Genomic DNA, 24,765 nt, shown 5'->3' on the forward strand with positions numbered 1-24,765 from the left:
GGCATTGAGCTCCCACATCACATCATGGGCTCAATTCTGTCAACTGTTTAAGACAGTTTTTCTGCCCTCCGACAACCAAGAACGCATCCTGAGAGGAATTTTGGATCATGTTCAGGCTCAGGACGAACCGCTCCCAACCTTTGTTGCTCACATGTTGAGTGAGTTTGACAAACTGAAGAGTCCTCCACCTGAAAAAGACAGAATCGACCTAATTAGTAAACATGCTCTTGAAAAATACAGAGTTGCCCTGTATGGTGCTAATGTCACTTCTGTAATGGACCTGCTGCTACGTGTTCATGAGCTTCACTCAGTGACCACAAAGACCACAGCCTGCTTTATGTGGCAAAGACAACTATAAGCCTGAACCTTACTGCTTCAAATGCTCTCAGCCAGGGTTCACTACACGCACCTGCCCAAACTGTAACACCCAACCTCATTTGCCACAACGAGCCTCAAACACCGCTAGGCATGGCCCAGTCCAGCCATTGCTGGTACCTGGCCCATCTGACCCTGGCCATGAAAAGGTGGAATTAAGCAGCACCACATTCCAGCCACAATACAGGCAGTCAGGAAACTACAGGAGGGGAGGACATTTCACAGAGGCCAACCTTCCCCCAGTTACTAACGGAGCCTCACACGCCCGATTCACTACAGGGTGGACACAGTCTTGGATACTTGGAAGACAATTTTTCACAAGTCCACTGGAATACCCCACTAAGAACGAAAGTGAACTTCAATGCTTCATCTGTGGATGCTACCCTCGACACGGGTGCTTCCCTCTCGGCTGTACGAACAGATCTCATTCAAGTAAATGACTCTTACCCTAGAAAAACAAGTGAGTGGAATTGTCCTGCAGTTAACCTCGCCAATAATGCGCCCTGTATCCCTGACGGTGCTATTTGGCTCAATATTGGATTCATGAACAAAAACCTTTACCAGCGTTTTGCAATAATACCAGATTTGTCCTCTCCTTTCATTCTGGGAATGGATTTTATGGCAAGAGCTTCTGTTTCTATTCACATTCCCACTAGAACAGTCTACATTGAGGACATCCCCTGCCCACTCGCAGACAATGAAGAGGACCTTCAAAATGATTACTCACATTCACCTGGAACACTGATGTCTTTGGACTTGATTCGCTCAGACTTAACAGCCAAACTGTCTGAAGCAAGTCTCTCAGAGAACAACAAGGATGCTTTACTCAATCTGCTCAGCAAGTTTAGCTCCTTGTTTGATGGTCAACTTGGTCGAACGGCTCTCACTGAGCACGCCATAGAGACTGGCAATGCAACACCTGTCAATCTCCCACCCTACCGCACATCACCTGCTAAGAAACGTGTGATTGACAAACAAGTGCAACAAATGTTGAAGGACAACATCATTGAACCTTCCACATGCCCTTGGGCAGCTCCTGTAGTCATTGTAAATAGAGCTGCCGCGGAACCAAGGTTTTGTGTGGACTTTCGAGGGCTCAACCAAGTTACCTGAAAAGACTCTTATCCCCTGCCTCATGTAGATGAGTCTTTGGACTTTCTGGCACGGGGAAAGTTTGTCTCGACATTGGACTTAGCGCAAGGCTATTGGCAGGTTGCGGTAGCAGAGGACTCGAAGCCTAAAACTGCCTTCATCTCTCACTGGGGTCTCTTTCAGTTTCGGGTGCTGCCTTTTGTGCTCTGCAACGCACCTGCAACTTTTCAGAGACTCATGAACTCTGTGCTTGCTGGCCTCATTTACAAAACATGCGCAGTCTACCTGGATGACATTGTTATCACCTCACCTACCTTTGAACAGCACTTGGTGGATCTTGAGGAGGTGCTGGGCAGACTCTAGGCTGCTGGCTTGTCATTAAAGCTCAAAAAGTGCCAATTCTGCCTCGATGAATTCACCTTTCTCGGGTACCGCATCACATCATCAGGTGTTAAGCTCGATCCAGACAAAGTAAAGGCGGTTAAGGAGTTTGTAACCCCAACCTCGGTGAAACACGTCGGTCAGTTCCTTGGCTTGACTGGCTATTATCGGCGCTTCATTCAGAATTATGCCTGCCATGCTGAACCTCTTCACGCCATCACCAGAAAGGACAATGCTTTCCACTGGGATGACAGCTGTCGAAGGGCCATGGACACTTTGAAGGACCATGTCACATCAGCCCCGATCCTGTCATTCCCAGACCTCAACCCCCCCTTTTCCATTCACGCTGATGCATGTGACATGGGTCTTGGGGCAGTGTTGATGCAAAAGAATGACAAGGGTCGTGAGTATGTTGTGGCTTTTGCTAGTCGCTCCCTTCACAAAGCTGAACTACCCTACTGCACTTCAGAGAAGGAGTGCCTTGCTGTGATATGGGCCCTGGAACACTTCCGCCCATATGTTGAAGGTGTTCATGTTACTATCTTCACTGACCACAACAGTCTCAGGTGGCTCATGTCTCGTCAAAACCCAACGGGCCGACTCGCCCGCTGGTCATTTCGCTTGCAGGACTTTGATTTCACAATAGTGCACAAACCGGGTGCACAAAACAAAGTTTCCGACGCACTGTCACGCAACCCTTTGCCTCTGACCTGTGACAGGCCGACTGATCTTTTACCAGATCATGCTGTTATGGGCAGCCTGGACATTCGTACTCTGCCCCCCGTCATTCTGGCTGACCGTTCACAATTGAGACAGCTGCAGTTAGACGATCATGTCACAGGTCCACTCCTCAGAGACATTGAAGCAGACTCTCTGAACAGCTCGGACAGTGCCACCTTGTTACAGTATGTTGTGTATGACTCTCTTTTGTATTACAGAGAACCCAAGTCCACATGTCCTTTGCACCCTTTGAAAGAGCTGAAACTATTTGCCCCTACTTCCATGAGAGGCACCTTGCTGGACTATTACCGCGACCACTCCACAGCAGGTCACTTGGGTGTGACATTGGCTAGACTGCGTTTTAGGTTTTTCTGGCCCAAAATGGCAGCTGATGTGAAACGCTATGTGATTTCATGCTCAGTGTGCCAACTCACCAAGCCAAGTCAGAAAAAAGCAGCTGGTCTTATGGTTCCCATTGTCCCCCAGAAACCCTGGGAGTATGTGGGTGTGGATTTTGTTGGGCCACTTCCCCGCACCCCCACTGGTAATGCTTATTTGATCGTGTTTGTTGACTAAATGGGTTGAAGCCAGCACTGTCAAAGAAGCTACATCTCAGGTAGCAGCTGGTAAATTCGTCACTGACATTTTTGCTAGACATGGTACACCCACTTACGTGATTTCTGACAGAGGGTCTCCTTTTGTGAGTGAGCTTTTTGAACATGTTGTTTCTGCCTTAGGCTCGGTGCACAGACTCACTACGGCATATCACCCTCAGACAAATGCTACTGAACAGGTCAACCGGACTCTGAAAACTGCAATCCGCGCTTATGTAGGTGATAAGCACACATCATGGGACAAGTTTCTCCCTCAGATTTGCTTTGCTCTGCGTACCGCCCCCCATGACAGGACAGGTATGACTCCTGCCATGATGCTTTATGGTCGTGAGTTAGACACCCCGCTTGACCTTATCACTCAGCCTTCTACAGCAGGTGTTGATGAACCGGGTGTGCCTTACCCTGAGACTCTGAGAGCCTCCCTGCAGGAAGCTCATGACCACGCCAAAGCAGCTCTGGACTATAGCCATGACAGACAAAAACATTACTATGACTTGAGACATCGACATGCCACGTTTCGTGTTGGTGACCTTTTGAGAGTTAAGACGCACCCCAGGTCAGACGCTCAGTCTAACTTTACTGCTAAAGTTGCACCACTGTTTCAGGGACCATTGTGTGTATCTCAGAGACTCAGTGATGTTAATTACAAGCTCACTTGGGTGGACTCCGGTGTGGATGCAGGTGTTTATCATGTTGTGAACATGCAACCGTTCCATACCTGGGACTCTCTCACTTCCAAAGAACATTTTGTTTCATCACCTGCTGGGAGAGAGACCGCAGGGGATCTGAACTCTGACTCTCAGACCCACCCTGGCCGCCCTGCAGACACTGACATTGACTCTGAGCCATTCCCCTTTGATTTACCGGACATTGACTCTTCTTCTGGTGTGGGAGCTGTTTCAGACAGTCTTTCACCCAGATCTGTCCAGCACCCAGCTGCTGGTGGACATTATAATTTCACGGCCAGACGTTGCCCCAGAGTTACGTCTGGCTGGAGCAACAAAAGATGGACTAATGATTTTCACACAACCAGGCTTGATCTGAAGTGAAATGTTTTGGTTAAACCTGTTTGATGCTGTCTTGTTGCATTGCTATTTTGAGTCAAGATGTTTCTGTTTGCTCTACTTAATCCAGTTTTATGGCTCTTTAGTGTGTTAAGATTCATTCTTGGCATTTACTTAAAAAAAAAAAAGTGAAAAATCTAAGGAAACTGATTTTCCACTGTACATATTCGTCTTATTTTCACCAATTTCATTTTTAAATGGTCTTTTGCCCTGTGTGTGTGCACCAATCTTAGCTGTAACCTCTATGTATAGGGTACTGTTAGGTGCGGTGTGTGCTTTTTCAGCTGTGTACGGCTGAGGACAGCCTTTTTCTCACCAGGGGGACTATGTAATAGTTGCTATTGTAATGCAGTGTATCACCACATGGTGGCGCCTCCTGTCTCATGACTGGTGTGTCATCCCCTTTTTGTTCTTCTTCGCACTCCTCCTGTAATGGATGCTCCCGTGTGTGCTCTCGTGTAATGTGTGGTAGAGGTAGCACTTTTATTTTTGATATTGTAAATAAATGAGTACTTTTGGAAAGTCAAAAGCTGTTGCTCATTCGCTATCCACCTGCACACCTCTGCGATAGATTAAGGCCACACTGTTTAAGTACACTTTTTTCATATTGCTTGGTCTTGTAATTTTCCAATAAAAACAGTTCATGCTTTGTGCAGAGAAAGTCCTTTAATAAATGTCCGGCATCTGGCTGTAGGCGGCTGGCTTCATCTCCACCGCACGTTACAATATGTTTAACACTTCAGTTTTAAGTTTTATTTGTCATATGCAAGTTAGCACTGGGTCAACATTGCAATGAAATGTATTTGATGAGCAGAAGACAGTCACTCAGCAGAATGGTACAGTAGAACAAAATAGTAAAGAGCAAAATATTAATAAAATAGTCAAAGAAAAACAGATTTACAGTTCACAGACTAAATATATATATATATATATATATATATATATATATATACATAAAAACACCCAGCACGCCCCTGCGGGCGGTTTATCCTTCAAGCTCGGGTCCTCTACCAGAGGCCTGGGAGCTTGAGGGTCCTGCGCAGTATCTTAGCTGTTCCCAGGACTGCGCTCTTCTGGACAGAGATCTCCGATGTTGTTCCCGGGATCTGCTGGAGCCACTCGCCTAGCTTGGGAGTCACCGCACCTAGTGCTCCGATTACCACAGGGACCACCGATTCCTTCACCCTCCACATCCTCTCGAGCTCTTCTCTGAGCCCTTGGTATTTCTCCAGCTTCTCGTGTTCCTTCTTCCTGATATTGCTGTCATTCGGAACCGCTACATCGATCACTACGGCCGTCTTCTTCTGTTTGTCTACCACCACTATGGTTGGTTAGCCACCACCATTTTGTCCGTCTGTATCTGGAAGTCAACAAGGTCCGCGTCAGGTGTTGAGGAACCAGGGCACCCTGACGAAAAGTGGGCTACTGGAACAAGAAGGCATCGGTGGGCAAGAGACGAAAACAGAGCGTTGTTGGAATGCTACTACGCAAGTAACCCCGGCGGAAGGGGCTACATGAATAGGATGAGGGACCTATGGATTCTTCGATACCCAACATCCACAATGACAGCGAAACAACTAGTAGCTCAGTGTTCCAACATTCGAAAGAAGGGACTGCTCTCACAGCTAGAGATTGACGAGGTACAACACAAATGCTACGGCAAGGAGGAGTCAGGACGCCAGGTCAGGGGGGCGATATCATCACCCCCACCCGAGATTGGGTACATAGCCCCAAGTGCGATAGGAGAAGGATCGTTGAGTGCGAGAGGAACTGACCTGAAAAATAGGATCATGGCCAAGCTTGAAACCTGGATCCCCCGTAGCCAGTTACCAAGATTACGTGAAGTACCCTCAGGTCTGCTAGATGATGTTAATGCAGCACTACGGGAAATACATATATATATATATATATATATATATATATATATATATATATATATATATATATATATATTAGGGGTGCAACGATATTCGTATCGATATTGAACCGTTCGATACAGTGCTTTCGGTTTGGTACGCATATGTATCGAACAATACAACATTTGTAATTTATTTTATCAACTTTCCTTCTGACGATGCTGTCTGTGTTGAGCGCTCAGTGAATCTGCGTTCGACTACTCCGCCTAGGCTGCACTGTCCAGCGCAGATCCACTGAGCGCTCAACACAGACAGCATAGTCAGAAGGAAGAGCGCAGGGCAAGCTAGCAAGACAGAAGTTAAGCTCTCCTTGCAACATGGACCTCCCCCATTCAGATCTGGCGTTTGGAATTATTTTGGTTTTCATGTGACGTATGACCCTGAAGGTAAGCGAGTCATGGACTAAAGTAAAACAGTATGTTGGATGTGCCGTGCAATGCTCAATTACATGGGTGGGAGCTAGTGTGTTAGCGCAGTTAGCTCGTTAACGTGTTGGCCGTCTAGCCCCATGCACGGGGCGATCGGCGGTAGCTCGTTAACGGAGATTTGCCGTGTTGTGGCGTTAAGGTCATTTCAACGAGATTAACCTGAAATCACTAGTGGGAACACAACGAATATGACTGCACATTTACGCCGACATCATCCTAGTGCAAAGACAAAAACAACAAGCATGCTACTAACTTTAGCCGAGTCATTTAGACAGCTGTTAGCACATGATTCTCCTTATGCTGCTGAGAATATAGCCCAGAAGAAGCGGATAGTATAGCTTTTATTTTGGAAAGACACATTTCTCTGTAATAAACTCTCTTTTCCAAAGATGAGTGATTCCTCAATCAGATACAGGGCTTGCAAAATCGCTAGCCCGACGTCCTGGGGCTAGCGATTTTTTTCAGTCGGGCTACCAAAATCTATCTCTTCCCTGCCCGTCGGGCTATTGTAGGAAGGAAAAATATATGTCAATGCTTTTGCATTCTTTCAGAAATGTAGCTGGGTAATTATGTCATTGGCATCGGTGAGCCACTGTCAATATGTGACATATTGAAATCGCATTTGAATTTGCGCTTGTTTTTTTGCTTTCACTTTGCAATCGCGCGAACTGTGTATAGAGAGCGACAGCACTGATCTGTGAGTGATGATAATTTGTGCACCAATTCCTCTGACATCGTCTTATTAATCGTTAGCTTACTATGCAAACATGACAAGTGAAATCTCCCGCAGCAAGCTTAAACACGTGAGAGGTTGATCGCGCAGAGAATCGTTGAGCTTATGTGAGTGCGTGTGTAAAAGCAGGAGGATATATATTTCATTTCTTCTGAGCCAAATAAGATAGGTCAGGGTGAAGAAGTGACAGCCAAAGAAAAGCTTACCACAAAACGGAAAAGTTATGACAAATCAGACTATAAGGCAAAAAGAAAGTGCAGCTTTATGGTTTCATGGACAAAATAATTTCTGTGGCTGCAATATGACGAGCTAAATAACCAGGGCTGCACATAAGTGGTCCGCAGGTGCGCATTCGCTGTCAAAATAAAAAACACGCACAAGGGTTAGGGTTAAATTTAAAAACTGTACTTTTGAGTTAAAATATATATTTATAATAAAAGGCATGAACATTTTTTTTGTATCGAAAAAATATCAAACCGTGACACCAAAGTATCGAACCGAACCGAACCGTGAATTTTGTGTATCGTTGCACCCCTAATATATATATATATATATTAGGGGTGACACCAAAGTATCGAACCAGTTCGGTTCGATACTTTGGTGTCACGGTTCGATATTTTTTCGATACAAAAAAAATGTTCATGCCTTTTTAATTTGTCTTTTATTAAAATTATAAATATATATGTTAACTCAAAAGTACAGTTTTTAAATTTAATGTTGCTGAAACAAAACTAATTAAAATATATATATATATATATCTCAGGGCTCTCAAAATTTCAAAATCCCTGGTAGCCCTTCGGGCAGGGACTCTTCAGTTTTTGGTAGCCCAAAATAAATGTAATTAGCCCGAATAAAAAAGAGAGCAATTTTTTGATTGAAGTTTTGTTTCCTTTACAATATTATACATTAAAGTATAATATTGTAAAGGAAACAAAACATTAATTAAAAAATTGTTGAAAAACAAATTACAACATTGTATAAAAATTACAATCATCAACTCAAATACTTGGTTCTAATTGAACAGAAATTTCTATGAACTTGTAAGAACTGTGTAGGACATGAGTAGTAATACGATGGCACCTATCCAAGATGGCGGCCAACTGAACGATGGCACCTATCCAAGATGGCGGCCAACCAAACCGGTTTGAGAACCGGTTTGACCGGTTTCGTACGTGTGCGCATGCGCGTTCAGTAATTCGATGGCACTAGTCCAAGATGGCGGCCAGCCAAACCGATTTGACCAGTTTCGTGTGTGTGTGCGCATGCGTGTTCAGGTGTTCTTACCCTCTGGGCGGGAACGACTCCTCCTAGTGGGATGTGCTAGGTTGTGTGGGTATAAAAGCGATCCTTTCACATTCTAAGAGCATCACCGCCACGGTCTGAGGAGCACCGACACATCGCGCTAAGGATCCCCGACGCATCGACCTAGAGCACCGACACATTGCGCTAAGGATCCCCGACGCATCGACCTAGAGCACCGACACATTGCGCTAAGGATCCCCGACGCATCGACCTAGAGCACCGACACATTGCGCTAAGGATACCCGACGCATCGACCTAGAGCACCGACACATCGCGCTCGCTAAGGATCCCCGACGCATCGACCTATGGAGCTCGGAATGACACCCAGCCAGGACATCGCCCATGCCATAGGCACTCTAGGTATGTCTTCAGGAGTATGCAGTCGGGGTCCTCAACGTAAAAAGCAACGCTGTGGAAACGCCGCAGATGGAACTGTATTCAAGTTAGAATATCGAGGCGTCGAAGGGTATGTGTATGCCATTAAATATACCGAAGGGACAGTTGTGCTTAGTGTAGATTGTGGTGAGGGATTGTTTTGGGGGGAAGCCCAAGTCATGTCTACTAAAAACTGGAAGCTCTTCCGCACCGTAGTGTGTGCGGACCTGGACAATGTGGGTTTCCCAGAGCTGCTGTATGTTTCCCAGTGGAACAGTGCATCAGGCCCTGAGCTTTACAGGGTTGAGGCTGATCGTTTCAATCGCAACCCCGACGACTTTATTTTTCTCAGTGTATGTGATGACAGGGATAGTCTTATTGCTTCCAGAGGGCTTGAAAACTGGAGGTTAAATCCATACCCTCTAAACCTCGAAGAGCGCACAAGATGGTTTAAGGACTTGTTTTTTATACAGTGGTGCGACTGGAGAGGTTTGTCGCGTCTGTTTAGCCAGATTGATGACGCGATCAAGAAGGACAGACTCAACACTGCGTACGAGAGTATTAGAAAGCGCCTTGTTTTTGACGATCTGGCGAGTTGTCCGAAGACTGGTTTGCCTGGTACCCTGTGTAAACCTAAAATCATAAGACCTTCCGACAGCTAAACAATAAACTGGTAGGTTTAATGTGCGGGTGTGTGGGGTTGAGTGTGTATCTATGTGACAAATTAAGAGCTTGTGGTTTTCATTTTACAGAGAATGACACGCCCTCGTGGGACCTGTTGGAGTCACCATCAACAGAGCTGCTAATCCCGACCCTCCAGACTCCACCACCCTCACCACAATGCTCGCAGGACCCCCTCATATCAGACCTGTGGGATGAAACTGTAATCGACATCAAACTCGCAACTCTCCACCTGTTAATGTTGGCTTTGAATGAGTTTATACAAGAGACATGTTACGGATGCCAAACAGGCCACCCCAGTCAGGTGCAACACAGCTGCTTGCAGGAATTGTCTGAGTATTTCTTCGACACCTACTATGATGATGTGATGATAAGGCTCCAGACTGAGCGATTCATCCCTGCCATCCGGCTGTTTGTACGCTCATCCACTGCAGATGGGTCTGGAACACAAATCCGCAGAGTTGCAGAACACATCATGTGTGAACTGAGATCAGAGCGATATATAGTATGTGCCATTAATGACAACATTGGGCACCTGCTAGATGCAAGTACTTGCGCCCGCCGTGTTAAACCAGCCATGCTCCGCATGATTGGAAACTACTGGGCTGGGTTACATCTGGTTTAATGTGGGGTGTCCAAGTATCCATTGTCTGTGATTGTGTCTTTGTGAAAATTAAATAAAAAGACTTGTTAACATCAACATCATAGTCATTTGTGGTTTGTAAATCATGGAAAGCACATTGCATAAAATATATCACGATCCAGCCCATCCTGCGGGGTTAGCCAGTTTAAATAAGCTACGTATAGCGGCAGGGGAGGCATCAGGTGTAACACCTCCACTATCTCAGGTCAAACATTATTTAGAACAAGACGACACCTACACACTCCATAAACCTGCGAGGATCCATTTCCCCAGAAATAGAGTATTGGTGACAGGGGTCGACAAACAGTTTCAAGCCGATCTGGTTGACATGTGTGAATATGTGACAGATAATGATAATGTGAGATATCTGCTAACATGTATAGATGTATTCTCAAAATACGCATGGGTTAGATGCCTAACAAACAAGACAGGGTCTGTTGTATCAGCTGCTTTTGAAGATATACTTAGTGAGGGTAGGATCCCTGTGAAACTACAAACAGATGAAGGCAAAGAGTTTTATAATGCAACCTTTAAACAGCTAATGAAGCGATATAATATCAAGCATTTCTCAACAGCTAGCGAGGTTAAATGCAGTATTGTCGAGAGATTCAATCGTAGCTTCAAGGGTAGAATGTGGAAGTACTTAACATCAGCCAACTCCCGGAGATATGTAGATATCATACCAGATCTCACACAAGCATATAACAATGCTTATCACAGATCTATCCAAATGGCTCCGGCAGAGGTGAATAAGGATAATGAGAAGTCGGTCTTCAACGCGCTGTACAAAACGAGGCCTCAGAGGGAACTGCGCTTTAAATTTAATATCGGTGACACTGTACGAATATCAAAACTGAGAGGAAAGTTTCGAAAAGGATACGAGCAGACCTACACCGATGAGATTTTCACAGTCAAGGAACGTATAGGGAGACAGCCCCCAGTGTACAGACTAGTGGATCTAGCAGGAGAGGTATTGAAAGGTTCATTTTATGAGCCTGAGATACAACGTGTGGTTGTTGATGAAAACAAAACATTTAAAATTGAAAACATATTGGCTAGAAAAAAAGTGGGTCGGAAAAAGCAGGTGCTAGTGAAATGGCTAGGATGGCCCAACAGCTTTAATTCGTGGATTCCAGAAAAAGACATCGTTGAGGCGTAATTAACTCAGATGACGCAGCTCTACACACATTCATTCAACACTGAGCATAGACTGAGAAAGCATGAATAAAAAGAACAACAATGCAGGCTTCTATGTAAGCCTCTTCTCGAATGCTTCATCACATGTTTACCCAGGTAATAAGATATCTAATTTTAGAACAAAGCTAGCAAAACCTATTGTTTTGGATCAGCCATATGAGGTCGCTGTTATAGAGATACAGTACCCACGCATATGGCGGACTTTTCCACAATCAGATTCGGAAGTGGAAATTCATGACCCCGTCAAAGATGGAACCATAGCCATAACCATGATCGAACTGTCTGTGGGCCATTATGCATCTGTGGAACAGATAATAAAAGAATTTAATTTTAAATGTCAACAGCACCAAGCCACTGGAGACATTAAAATGCAGTACAACGCCGTTAGTAACCATGCCTGTGTTATGGGGCCTAGGGGGACTATTCTCACATTTAGAGGGAGACTGGCGGAAATCCTAGGATTCAAAACAGGAGAACCGTTTGCACTTCATTATAAAAACACATATGCCCCGCACCCCGCAGACATATACGGGGGAAAATATAACATCTTTATTTATGCAGATATCGTTGATTACCAGCTTGTGGGTGACGCCCACGCGAGGCTATTAAGAGCTATAAATATTACAGACGATGACCGCCGGTTGCCTATTCTACAATTTGACAGCCCACACTACACACCTGTGTCAAAGACATTAATCGACGACATAGAAATTGATTTGAAAGACGATCGAAATCAACACATACCCTTTTTATACGGCAAAGTGTTTGTCAAGTTACACTTCCGACCGATAACACAGCATTTTTGAAAAAAAAAGGATGGCCGTCTACAACTCTGATGACTCAAAATATGTAAAATACTACTTATCACAGGCTGGTGGAGAGCTCGGAGGGTATGTTGGGACCAGTACACAATATGGGACAGGTCTGGGTGGGTTGTTCCGTAGCTTGTTTAGATTTGCAGTACCGCTGTTTAAAAAAGGAGTCAGCATAGTCAAACCACACCTAAAAACAGCCGCATCGGGCATAGTGTCTGATGTCATAACCAACATAACCAGACCCTCAACCACTAAGCAGGACGGTAACGGCTTGTATGTGTATACGCCCAAACCATCTAAGACCCCACCCCCAGGGCAGCCGTTGTCTAAAAAGCGTAAAACCACAAAACCTAGCAGGAGAGCCACCAAACGGACACCGTCACGCAGAGTGAAGAGACCCAGAACCACTCGTTCAAAAACTGCAGCGCTTGACATATTCTAAATGGCACTGTTACACAGTCATTCTGGAGAATGTGTAAAAACAGAGCTCGATCTTTTTACTGTCCCATACACACAGACTAGCATTGAGAAAAGTACATTTATTGAAATCCCACCTGTATCTGCAATCACTGATGGAGGGCCGATCGAGTTTTACATCTCATCGTCGGGTGAAGATTACCTGGATCTAAATGACTCATATATCTACACACGGGTGAGAATCACAAACGCTGATGGCTCAAACCTGGCTAGGGACGCTAATGTAGGATTTATTAATTATCCTGGATGCAGCATATTTAGTCAAGTCGATATTAATTTGGGAGACCGGCTCATTAGTCAATCATCCAATACATATCCATACAGAGGTGTGATAGAATGTCTTATCAATTATAATAAGGACACTTTAGACACACAGTTCAGCACCGGGTTATTCTGTAAGGATACAGCATCACACATGAATGACACATCTATAGAAGGAGAGAACCAGGGTCTGATGACCAGAGGTGGCTACACAGCAAATAGTAGTATTGTTGAATTGATTGCACCAGTACATGCAGACCTGTTTTTTCAAGAAAAACTGTTACTTAATGGAATCGACCTGTCGCTGAAATTTGTGCGCTCTAAAGACGAATTTGCTCTCATGACAGCGGATGCCAATGCATACAGAGTTAAAATTGTCTCAGCCAGTCTCTTTGTCAAGAAAGTTAGTGTATCACCTAGCGTCAGACTTGCACACAGCAAGGCATTGCACCATGCAAACGCAAAATACACGGTAGACAGAGTATCTTTAAAGACCTTCTCCATACCTGCAGGGGCTAGAATATCAACAAATGACAATTTATTTATGGGTAGGATACCTAAATTTGTCATCATTGCATTCATAGACAATGAAGCATACACAGGCTCCTACCAGCGTAATCCATTTCATTTTGAAAACTGCGATATAGAATTTATGTCTTTATATGCTGATAGTCAGGCTTATCCTGCTAAACCATTCCAGCCAAATTTCCAGAGAAAACACTATATCAGAGAATTTTACCAGCTGATACAAACCACAGGGAGACATTTAAAGGACAGATCGTTGGCCATAACACGTGACGACTTTGGTAACGGCTACACTTTATTCTGTTTCAATCTGGAAGCTGACGAAGGACATTCAGGGAATGTGTCGTTAATTAAAACTGGGAACGTGAGATTGGAAACCCGTTTCAGAAATCCACTACCCCGTACAGTGAACCTCTTGTGTTATTCTGTATTTGATTCAGTCATTGAAATATCTAACATGAGACAGGTGCTCTTGGACTACTATTGAGACAAAAACGGTCATGAACACTATAGAACTATCAGCCGTGGTCGGCGGCATTATCAATAAAAACACACATTTCCTAGGCGTGTTAGCCTATGACCAACTAACCACTGAACGGCTTCAAAGACTCCCTGCTATGTGTATTGTAAACACCCACCCTTCTACGATGCCAGGGGAACATTGGCTTGCTGTTTATATTTCGAGAGACAGACGCGGTTATTTTTTTGATAGTTTTGGTCACTCGTTAGACAGTTTTCCCCCAGCAATAAAGATGTTTCTTCTAAAAAACGGCTCCACTGTTTTATATTCAGGAAAACAAGTGCAGAACGACTTCTCCATCACATGCGGTCAACATTGTGTATTTTTTTTATATCATATGCAAAATGGTGTATCTTATGCCCGCCTGCTTAACATGTATGGGTCTGATTTAATTTGTAATGATGCTATGGTGTGTCGATTTGTCAACAACATACAACCTGTTGCTGTATGCAGTGATTATGTGTGTGTGCAATGTGGATACTGATATGTACTAATGAGAATAATAATAAAAACAACATGAGAGCATGATTTAATCGAGTCAATGGTATTTATTATCAAATCTCGTATATATATATAGATTCATAACATACTTTGTTTAAACATAAAAGAAATCAAACATTAACCAGTAATAAAAGACATAAAATATTTAACAGTAATAAAAGAAAATAAAACAAAACAATTTAGCAGCAATAAGTGAAAAAAAAACACAACAGTAGAAAAACACCAAACAGCAAATATTTTTAGCAGAAAAACAATTTCTGCAATAAGAAAAAAAACCTGAATTCAAAAATCCAACCACTCTACAGGACCCCCCTTTATTTTGTTTTTTTTATTCTTTATTTTTTTTAGTGTACTATGTCGCAGCGGTCCACCGGGGGTGTTCTTTTTTGGTGTGTGTTTTAAAAAACCACGGTCTTCAGACAGTGTGTGATCGGTTTTATACAAGGCGACGGTCTTACGTATGCCTGTGTTAGATATGGCTGATAACGGTATGTTTAAATCTGAGAAAGCTTTTAAAAACTCTGTCCAACCGATAGGTCTCAAACCCTCAGAAGGTGTGTGTGTGGTTGTGACGGCTTTAATTAGATCATAAATGTGTGAACCAGGGATGGTTTGTTTATCAACAACAATTTCGCCTTTGTCATTGTAAGAGATCAAGTGTGGCGAACGGTTCACCGCTGATAGAATAAGTTCTGCATTCCTCCTACTCCTTTTAGGTATGTGTGTTAAAACATTCTCCGCAACAAGATCCCGCACCCCGGCATCACCATGAACAGGCAATGTGTCCGCCGACTGGGGTTGCACATCCCTGTTAAATTGTTCAGGTAATGATAAAGACAGTACATTCTTTTCACGGGCACCTTGTCTCACAAGGGTGAGGTATCTTTGGAGAATATCGCTGTATTTTTTAGCCTTCTCATACACATCTATGTCAGAATCTTGTAACACTTGTAACATCTCCTTGTCCAACTCGTTCTGAGACTGTTGTCTGATGGTGCCTGTTTGCTGCTGCTGCTGCTGTTGCTTTATTAAGTCCAACTGGTGTTGGGGTACCAAAAACATCTTTTGCACATGTTCCATTTTCACCTGTTTGCTATCAGACTGGTTATGAAAGGGATTGCAGCCCCTAATAACGGCAGTAAAAACCCTCCAGATTGGTTGATTGTCTTTCTCTTTTTCAAAGATTTTATTTTTTTGTCTGCAATCAGTCTGATTATTGTTTTTTTCTTTTTTAGCTGTTTGTACTGCTGATTGGTCAGTGGAATGTTACCATGCAATACATTAAAGGCTATCTCACACAATGCATTGATAAAATCTAAGTTTGAATTACTAATAATAACTCTGCGTAGAGTAGGAGGAGCCCTGTATATCATCTCCAACAGAGACAGATTCCTCCGCATGCGTGATGACATCCTCTCACCTCTTTGCTGATTTTTGTTTTGGAATGTAAACAACCGGACGGTCTGACAGTAAATTTGTTCTGAGTCTTAAATAGTCCGGGGTCTTAGCTTTATAGTCTATTAAAAGATACCCGTATGTTGTCGATGTGGCATCATTAAACGCTTCTATAAAATATTTAGTATTACCCGGAAACATTTGCCTGGCTAAAAGCATAACCTGATATTTATCTCTCGGATTTTTAAACAATATTAGGTAATTAGTGTTCAAGGAAATGGTTCTACTGGATTTTCCCTGAATAAACAAATTCTGAACTAGATATATACAACTCAAATTCCTATGATGCACATACTTTGTGAACACATTTTGTACTTCTAAATTGTTAGCTGCATCGTTCATCACATCGTCTATAATTAACAAATTGTTCTTTTCTGCAGGCAGAAGGGTGTCATCAGCAAGAGATTCGGGTATACCGTTAACAAAGTTTATGTTTCTTATCTTAAGAAGCTGGTCATATAGTGTCTGCCAGCATGAGTATATATACACAATGTTATCAATGCTGCATGATATAATCCTGGAAGAGTTTTCAATTATGTTTTTAACAAAAAAAGTCTTGCCACAGTTACTGGGACCGCTGACCACCATGCTGAACGGATGCTGCAACCGGGCGTCAAACCCCTGTTCTAATTTAAAATCCATAAGGAAGGGTTGTGAAGTCTGGGAGCACACGGCGCTTATTGTAAACAACTTTAACTTTTTTCACAATGGTTTCATTCTTCAAATGAAGCTTCTTTTTATCGCGTCTGATGCTATCAGACACGGCAACTAGGTGTGCGTCTGATGTCTGATTGGCTACAAACTTGCGGACTAAACCTTTCAAGGAGTCGTGGGTGACAACTTTCGAGTTTAATGCATTCAGTGTGACGCCTTTACATTTGACCTGGGTCTTGCCTAGCGATGTGTGATACGCATAACATTTTGGCCCACCGGAAACAAATTCCGCTATGTAATCCTCCACACCATCCTCTCCACAATCTAATTCACTTGTGAGATCCCCCAGAAACGGACCTAGAGGAGGCATCCACTCGCCAGGGCGTGCCGTGAAAATGACACTGTCCGTGTCACAATACAGCACGCGCTGCTGCAAGTTGTCTAGCAAATCATACAGCATGAGTCTGGCGTGTGCAGTGGTCATGGCCCCGACAAAGACATTAACGTCCTTCACACGGGAAGCTCTACCATCAGCGTGGCGCCACTGCACCATTGCGACGTCGTCAGAGATGAAACAAAACTGACGCACGTCGTACTGGTCGCTAAACATTAGCTGGCTAAATCTGGAAGGGTCTGTAATGAGCTCAGATGATGCCATGTTTGACCTCATGCTGAAACGACCCCATAACGAGTTTAACAACAGCTTGTTACAGTTACGAACAGCTTTATTTACACAAATCTTGGATGGGTCTAGCATTATTCCCTCCTTCTCATAATACTCGTCTATGTACTTCTGCTGTTCGTCAGGTGTGTTCACATGTTCAGGATACCCCGAGGCCTCCTGTTTGAGTTTTAGGAAGGCTTTCACATAGTCTTTAAACAATGTGTCGGTCTTATTGGGGAAATGCCACACCTCATCAACAGCAAGAACCCTGTATCCCTTCTCAACAGCTTTTTCAAGCTCAAATGAGACCCATGTGCCTTTCAACACCCGCTCACTGTCACTGTGCCCGCATGCAGTATGCTGGTTCTGGTCTTCAGCACACATGCTGCAGAGTGGAAACATCAGTTTTCCATGGCATCTGTAGGGTAGGACGGGGTGAAAAAGACCCTTAGGTGGGAGCACTGTGCATTTAACAAAGCCGAAATAATTTTCTAGCTTGTCAAAGTTGGTGTAAATGACTTGAGGGTGTCCTACAGGATAGTCTTTTTTAGACTGCACTGTGGGATAGAGACTGGTGAAGTCGTAGTAAAATATTTTTTCATCACAAGCAGTCTTGTGGTACAGCTTTAGAGCATTTGTGCGACCGCCAAAAAGGGCGTCTCGGGGATTCAGGCGTTCTGGCTTTCTGTACGTATGCATGAAAGCCACAACTGCAGGGTCTGTCTGCTTCAAGGCAGCCCATTCACACTCCCACATCACTATTACGCTCACACTGTGTTGTGATCTCAGTGCATCAACTTTGTCACAAAACATGCGATGCAGCAGTCCATAGGATGCTTTGCTGACAGGATTAACTTCACTCTCGGGGTAGCATTTAACACAACCGTGGTGAAAACATCCTGCAAATTCATAAGCTGTATTACTTGTGGGGTCAAAACCGTCCACAAAATACGGTCCAACCCTCTGTTCGCCTCCTCTGAGAGCATGTTTTACCACTTTGTTGGTGGTGTGGGACACATATTGAAGCCATTCAATAGAGACGTTAGAAAACGTCTTGTTCTGCTCAACGTATGCCCCTTCATACGTGAGAGCGAGCGCGTCTCTAGGCAGAAACAGCGTTTTATACACACCCATACTAAATGCAGCCAGGGTGGTATACATGAATGGATCAACTTGAGTACAACCCAGTAGCGTGTCACGATAAATGATGCATGCTTTACGCAGGACATCAACATCGTTAACACAGTAACGCCTGAGTTCAGCCTGAAAATCAAAGGGATTCTGTGAGGCAACCTGGTACCATTCCATGAATCGCACCTTATCGCTTTCAGACATGTGCTCATAGCCGTAGAAGGAGGGGTCTGGGTACGGGCCCACATAACGCTCATTATCCCTCGTATTAAACCTGTGTGGGAAATGGCCCTTCTGCAGGTCTTGAAAACCTAAAGCAGAGGGTATTTTGGCAAGGCCCATGGGCAAAAAGCTGAACGAATCAATCCACCGCTGGTCATAGTCCCTGTCATGCATTAAAATCACACGGCTGCCGCTCATTATGACACTAGGTGTTATGCTCTGTCTGACAAAGTACTCGAGGAGTATGTAGTTATCAAAGCCAGATGCATTATGTGCTATGAAAGTGTACCCACGAAACCTTGGGCGTCTGTAATGCTGCACAAACGCCTCCACACACTTTAATGTATTAAATGTGAACTTATTGCCCTTCAGATCAGACGCACACACAAAGTTAGCCTCGTGTTTACCGTTGTGGTACCGCGTCTCAAAATCATATAAAATGTATTTATCGTTAGGCTTCTGTTTTTCAACAGGCTGTATGAAACACTGATGGTCGGAGTCTCCTGCTAATTTAGGTTCGCGGCAGTGCTCGCATCTAGGCTGCGCACATTTGTGTGGCAATTTCTTGGATTCTCTATATGTGGTGCCACAGTGCATGCAATGTTTCATATTATCACAGGGGATCATGTTGTGTTTTAATTCAGGTAATTTGTGTTGTTGGTAACAGTGTTGTGATTTGCAGATGCGGTTACAGTCGTTGCATTTCACTGTGGGTCCCCTGTGATGTTGACAGAGTGTGTAACATGTGTTACATCTATGTTTACAGCTGTGCTGTAATGGTGTATTATATATACTGTAACAGAAATTACACACATAGGATCCCCCCAAAAAAGCGGTCGGGTTTAAAATCAGGTGGTAATGTTGATTATGGAGATACATCATCAACGTGTTAGGGTTTGGCTCTTCATGTGTGTAAAAACATTCCAGGCGTTTACGCCCTTCTGTGTGGTAATAGATTACAATCTTAATGTTGAAGTGCTTCTCAAATTTACCGACATCAGAGAATGATACTTGCTGTGTGTCGCATAGACCTACTTCAGCATGCATCTGTTTAGCTGTAGCAAGTTTTTCATGCTCAGAGGATGATGAGTTTAATGAATGTGCTATGCATAGGGAGAAGCACAAATTGTTGTTTGTGTTGTTTGGTGTGTATAAATGTCTGCCTTTCTTTGAGAGAATCTCATCATAAGGTATGTGCGCCAGTCTTAAGCGAGACCCGCCACTACTGTTCTGAGCTACCGTGACAATAAACTCTAATTCATCATCACCGATAGATTCATCATTACTCTGCATAACTTGTGCAATTTGATCGAGAAACAGCTCCGGATCATACCGATCATCAGCGTTTAAAACAGCCTGAACATCTGAAGCCAGCGAGGGGCCACGCAGGACCACGTTTAGAACACTGCCCTGTTGGGATCCCGCCACAGCTCTGTCTATCACATTGGCTAAGCACTCGCGCACTCGCGCCGGCACTTGTTCTGGATGATCGAGACTTATACCCCTAAAATCAAGGCGTTCACGCAATTCGCGAGCATTAAAATTAGGTATCTCTCTAATGTGTGACTGAGAGCGGCTGCCGGACCCAGACTGCACAACGGGCTCAATAACAACTGCAGTAGCTGCAGCAGAGGTGACCCGGCTAGATTGTGCATCAGACGCAAAATCACCAGCAGCACAAGCTATATGGTTAGCATCAGTAACAGCAACGGCCCGAGCAACACCAGCTGTACTATCACTATTATTAGCAACAATAGCCCCATCAGCAATAGCAGACGTAGGAACAGTCTGACAAGGATGTGTATCGGATGAGGCTGATGCAGGCACCCTATTAAGTCTAGCTATAATATCGTCTAATTTTTTATCTGTTTCTTCAGCCCACTGCATAAAAGTCTCTAAGTCAAAACATCTAACAGGAGTGGAGGTTCCGTTATTATGTTTAAATAATTTATTTGGAGGGTCCATGGTCTGGATTTTAAAAGTCAGGGACTTGAAATTTTGCTGCAGATGTTGTCTAATGTACTACACACTTTGTTTATGAGTTTGGTAAACTGTTGCCTTTGTACCTGTGCTTCTTGGTGGTATTGATTGAGTCTAGCTTCAATCAAACATAATTTATCAGCTATTGAAGCTATTGAAGCTATATGACTTTGTTCAGCAGGCTGAGCGTCTGGAAGCTTTATGTAAGCATCATACGCCGCTGATATTTGAGAGTCTGTTATGCCGTCTTCTTCGAAATCTATGTGTGAATCAACGCTATTTCTGACACATTCTGGGGTGGTGGGTATATGAACTAGATCAAAATCTGACATGCTGTACTCAAAAACATCAGAGAAATCGCGTGGTAGCCACTCACTCGGGGGTGTTGCAGGTTCGCTGATGAAGATCGGTTCTGACTCTCCACTGTTGCACAAAGCTCCAGGTTTTTGTTGTTCTGGGAGGTCGATACTGCTTAAACATTCCAAAAACGTCTGGAATCGTATGGTGTCCTGATCATTATGAGGAGGGGTGCTGTTCTGCAGTCTGTGAAGATAGATAGACATGTGTTAAAACATATTATACATGTACCCATTTCAAACTGAATAAGCGTGTCTCCCTCTCTATCTCTTTTTATCTAATTTATATATGCCTATGCTTACCTTGTAGTGTGCGTTATTCGGGATGGTCCTGCTTCTCCACACACCCGGTTCTCTGGCGTGGCTCTGTAGGTGTAAAACGGTCAGTTTAGAACATTTGTAATTGTTTAAACCCCTTTAAAAAAAAATACACAACTATACATCCCGTTGTATACACACCTGATGTAAGGTAGGGCTCTGTGGTAGCGGTGTCTGAATGTTTTCCTGCTCAGTTTGTTAACCCTGGAACAAACAAAAACGTTATTACATAATTTAAAACAATCGCTAGTTTAAAACATACATACGTTTAAAAATCCAGTAATGCTGTACACACCTTGTGCCTGTTAGAGAACTAGTTCCAGCTGTAAAAGCGCCCGTTTCTAAAGAAAAGGGTCCTGGGCCGTTCTCCCGAACTCCTAAAAATTAAGCTTTTGTTTTAGGAAAAAAAGATAGTTTGAATATCCTATAATATGTTAACATAACACTTTTTAAAAATCCAATAATAGGTTTTGTTTTACTTACCGTTTACGATGTCCATGTTGTAAAGAACGATGTTAGTGTTGATGATCGCAAAGAAAATGGTGTGCTCTGCAGCGAATCTTGAGGCGTAAATGGCTCAGGGTATCGGGCTCTGAGCGTGTTTTTTATATAGGGTGGGTGTTTCCAAAAAGAAAGGTATGTCTCCAATCAATTTAAATGAGGCCCTACAGGGCTTTTGTCTTCTCAAGGAATTACAAAGGAGCCGATACTTCAGACAATAGGCGGGGTCCCCACCCGACTGGTATCACCTGCCCCCATTTACCTTGTCGAGGAATTACAAAAAGAGCCAATACTGGCCACTTTAAACAATAGGCTGGACCCTTGTTCGCATGGTACTCTCAACAACTAAGTGATACCCAGCGGTGGGCTTTTACAATCCTGAACAAATTCAAACAATTAGCCAGCTGTTGAAAAGTTGGAGCGGGTCTGGGCGACTGGTTTTAGAAGTATCACTGTAGCGTTTATTTTCTAAAGGGCTGAATGTTATTTGCGACTATCTGTTGTGTTAAAAACTACTCTGAAACCATGAAACCACTTACAGAAGAAATGGCCCGTTTGATCCGTTTTTAAATAAATAAAATGCTTGCATCGGTGCATGGTGTGACACCAGAATCACAAAATGAGTGTATTTAAAAGACGATTAGTTTGAAAAGAGCGATACTGGCTGCTTTGGGGGAAAAGGTGACATTGTGTGCAGCGTGTTTTAGAAGTATCACTGTAGCGTTTATTTTCTAAAGGGCTGAATGTTATTTGCGACTATCTGTTGTGTTAAAAACTACTCTGAAACCATGAAACCCCTTACAGAAGAAATGGCCCGTTTGATCCGTTTTTAAATAAAATAATCGCATCAACCCTGGAAAGAAACCCCAGTAGATGTGTAAAAACTAGTTAAATTAAAACTAGGGGTTTGATTAAATGAAACGCTTGTGAACATGCTGACATCACCCATTCAGAAGAAATTCCCATTTGTGCCGTTTATAAAATAAAATGCATGCCTCACCGCAAGCTGAGACATTGTCAGATTTAGAAAATTAGTGTGATTAAAACACTATTACCAACACTTTTGACTAGAGCACACCCTCTTTGTTAAGGCGCACTGTGAACCAAAACAGCTTCCACTCCGCCAAGAATGAAACAAGATGTCTCCAATCAATTTAAATGAGACCCTACAGGGCTTTTGTCTTCTCAAGGAATTACAAAGGAGCCGATACTTCAGACAATAGGCTGGGTCACCACCCGACTGGTACCAACTGCCCCATTTACCTTGTCGAGGAATTACAAAAAGAGCCAATACTGGCCACTTTAAACAATAGGTTGGGCCCTTGTTCGCATGGTACTCTCAACAACTAAGTGATACCCGCAGTGGGCTTTTACAATCCTGAACAAATTCAAACAATTAGCCAGCTGTTGAAAAGTTGGAGCGGGTCTGGGCGATACTGGCTGCTTATAGCATTTATTTTCTAAAGGACTGAATGCTATTTGTAACATTTACTGTGTTAAAAACTAGCTGGCTGGCTTTGTCTCACTCTTAGTTCAACATTCCGAAATCCCGATTTTTAAATAAAATGATCGCATCAACCCTGGAAAGAAACCCCAGTAGATGTGTAAAAACTAGTTAAATTAAAACTAGGGGTTTGATTAAATGAAACGCTTGTGAACATGCTGACATCACCCATTCAGAAGAAATTCCCATTTGTGCCATTTATAAAATAAAATGCATGCCTCACTGCAAGCTGAGACATTGTCAGATTTAGAAAATTAGTGTGATTAAAACACTATTACCAACACTTTTGACTAGAGCACACCCTCTTTGTTAAGGCGCACTGTGAACCAAAACAGCTTCCACTCCGCCAAGAATGAAACAAGAAACAAAGAATTGCTTTTAAGAACACATGCATAACTGAATGTTGCGATACACCTAAGTGAAAAAATAGTTTAATTAAAAACCCTATGGTTTGATTAAATTAAAACCCCGTTAAAAACACATAAACTCATATAACCCCTCTGATACCCTGTGGTATTTCAACACCTGAACACGCATGCGCACACACACACACGAAACTGGTCAAATCGGTTTGGCTGGCCGCCATCTTGGACTAGTGCCATCGAATTACTGAACGCGCATGCGCACACGCACGAAACCGGTCAAACCGGTTCTCAAACCGGTTTGGTTGGCCGCCATCTTGGATAGGTGCCATCGTTCAGTTGGCCGCCATCTTGGATAGGTGCCATCGTATTACTACTGACATGAATCAGTCTGTGTCAGATCCTGAATTTGAAATTTCCACTGAAGTCACGGGTAAGAGACAAGTGGAACCAAGATCTAGGCCATTTGCTTTTTGAAGTTTGCAAAGACTGCTAAATTTTGCCACTATTTGCAACATAGTATGCTGTTCTAAACAGATTTTTCAGGTTTATTTTTAGTATGTTATTTGCAATTGGTGTTTGTTCTGGGAAAGATATTGCAGACTGAGCAATAATGCATTTCTTGCATTTCTCATGGGTTCTAATGGGGGCCTTTCTTAAAATGACTGGTCCCAGTAACAAAGGCGCTTGTCGACTCAGAAATCGAGAGAAAACCAACAACACACCCGGCAGAACATTATGTTATTTACACGGGTGCACATAAGTGGTCCGCATGTGCGCATTCGCTGTCAAAATAAAAGACGCGCACCAGATAAGAAGTTGCAACGCGCATTTGCGTCCATATAAAAAGCACTGTTTTTGTCTGCTAGAGCGGGATTTTCACGGCACATTCTGCACCACATCTCTGTGCGTTCATCATTTGTTTGAAGCCAGCTCACCTCCTGCAACCACTTTTCCGAGAATACGTGCTTCTTTTGTGGTTCGGACTCCTTCTGACA

The 24,765-nt window shown here is 43.4% G+C and overlaps 1 protein-coding gene and 1 long non-coding RNA gene across 2 annotated transcripts; one reads left to right on the forward strand and one right to left on the reverse strand.

The window, feature by feature from the left end:
* Positions 1 to 8,424: 8,424 nt before the first annotated feature.
* On the forward strand, positions 8,425 to 10,313 carry LOC146583717 (uncharacterized). The gene has a single exon (XM_085281181.1). It carries the CDS (start codon positions 8,931 to 8,933, stop codon positions 9,660 to 9,662), a length of 732 nt encoding a protein of 243 aa, XP_085137307.1. The 5' UTR covers positions 8,425 to 8,930; the 3' UTR covers positions 9,663 to 10,313.
* A 10,545-nt stretch (positions 10,314 to 20,858) lies between these two features.
* Positions 20,859 to 22,385, reverse strand: LOC146583718 (uncharacterized). Its single transcript, XR_014893202.1, has 4 exons — positions 21,696 to 22,385; positions 21,542 to 21,604; positions 21,386 to 21,448; positions 20,859 to 21,269 (listed from the first exon to the last, which is right to left on the reverse strand). It is a non-coding gene; the product is annotated as an uncharacterized LOC146583718 (long non-coding RNA).
* Between the last annotated feature and the right edge of the window lie 2,380 nt (positions 22,386 to 24,765).

This window comes from Mchenga conophoros, linkage group LG1 (genome assembly GCF_057382185.1).
Source record: "Mchenga conophoros isolate Kocher_MC1m ecotype Shallow Benthic linkage group LG1, M_conophoros_male_GT1.1, whole genome shotgun sequence".
Lineage (NCBI taxonomy): Eukaryota > Metazoa > Chordata > Actinopteri > Cichliformes > Cichlidae > Mchenga > Mchenga conophoros.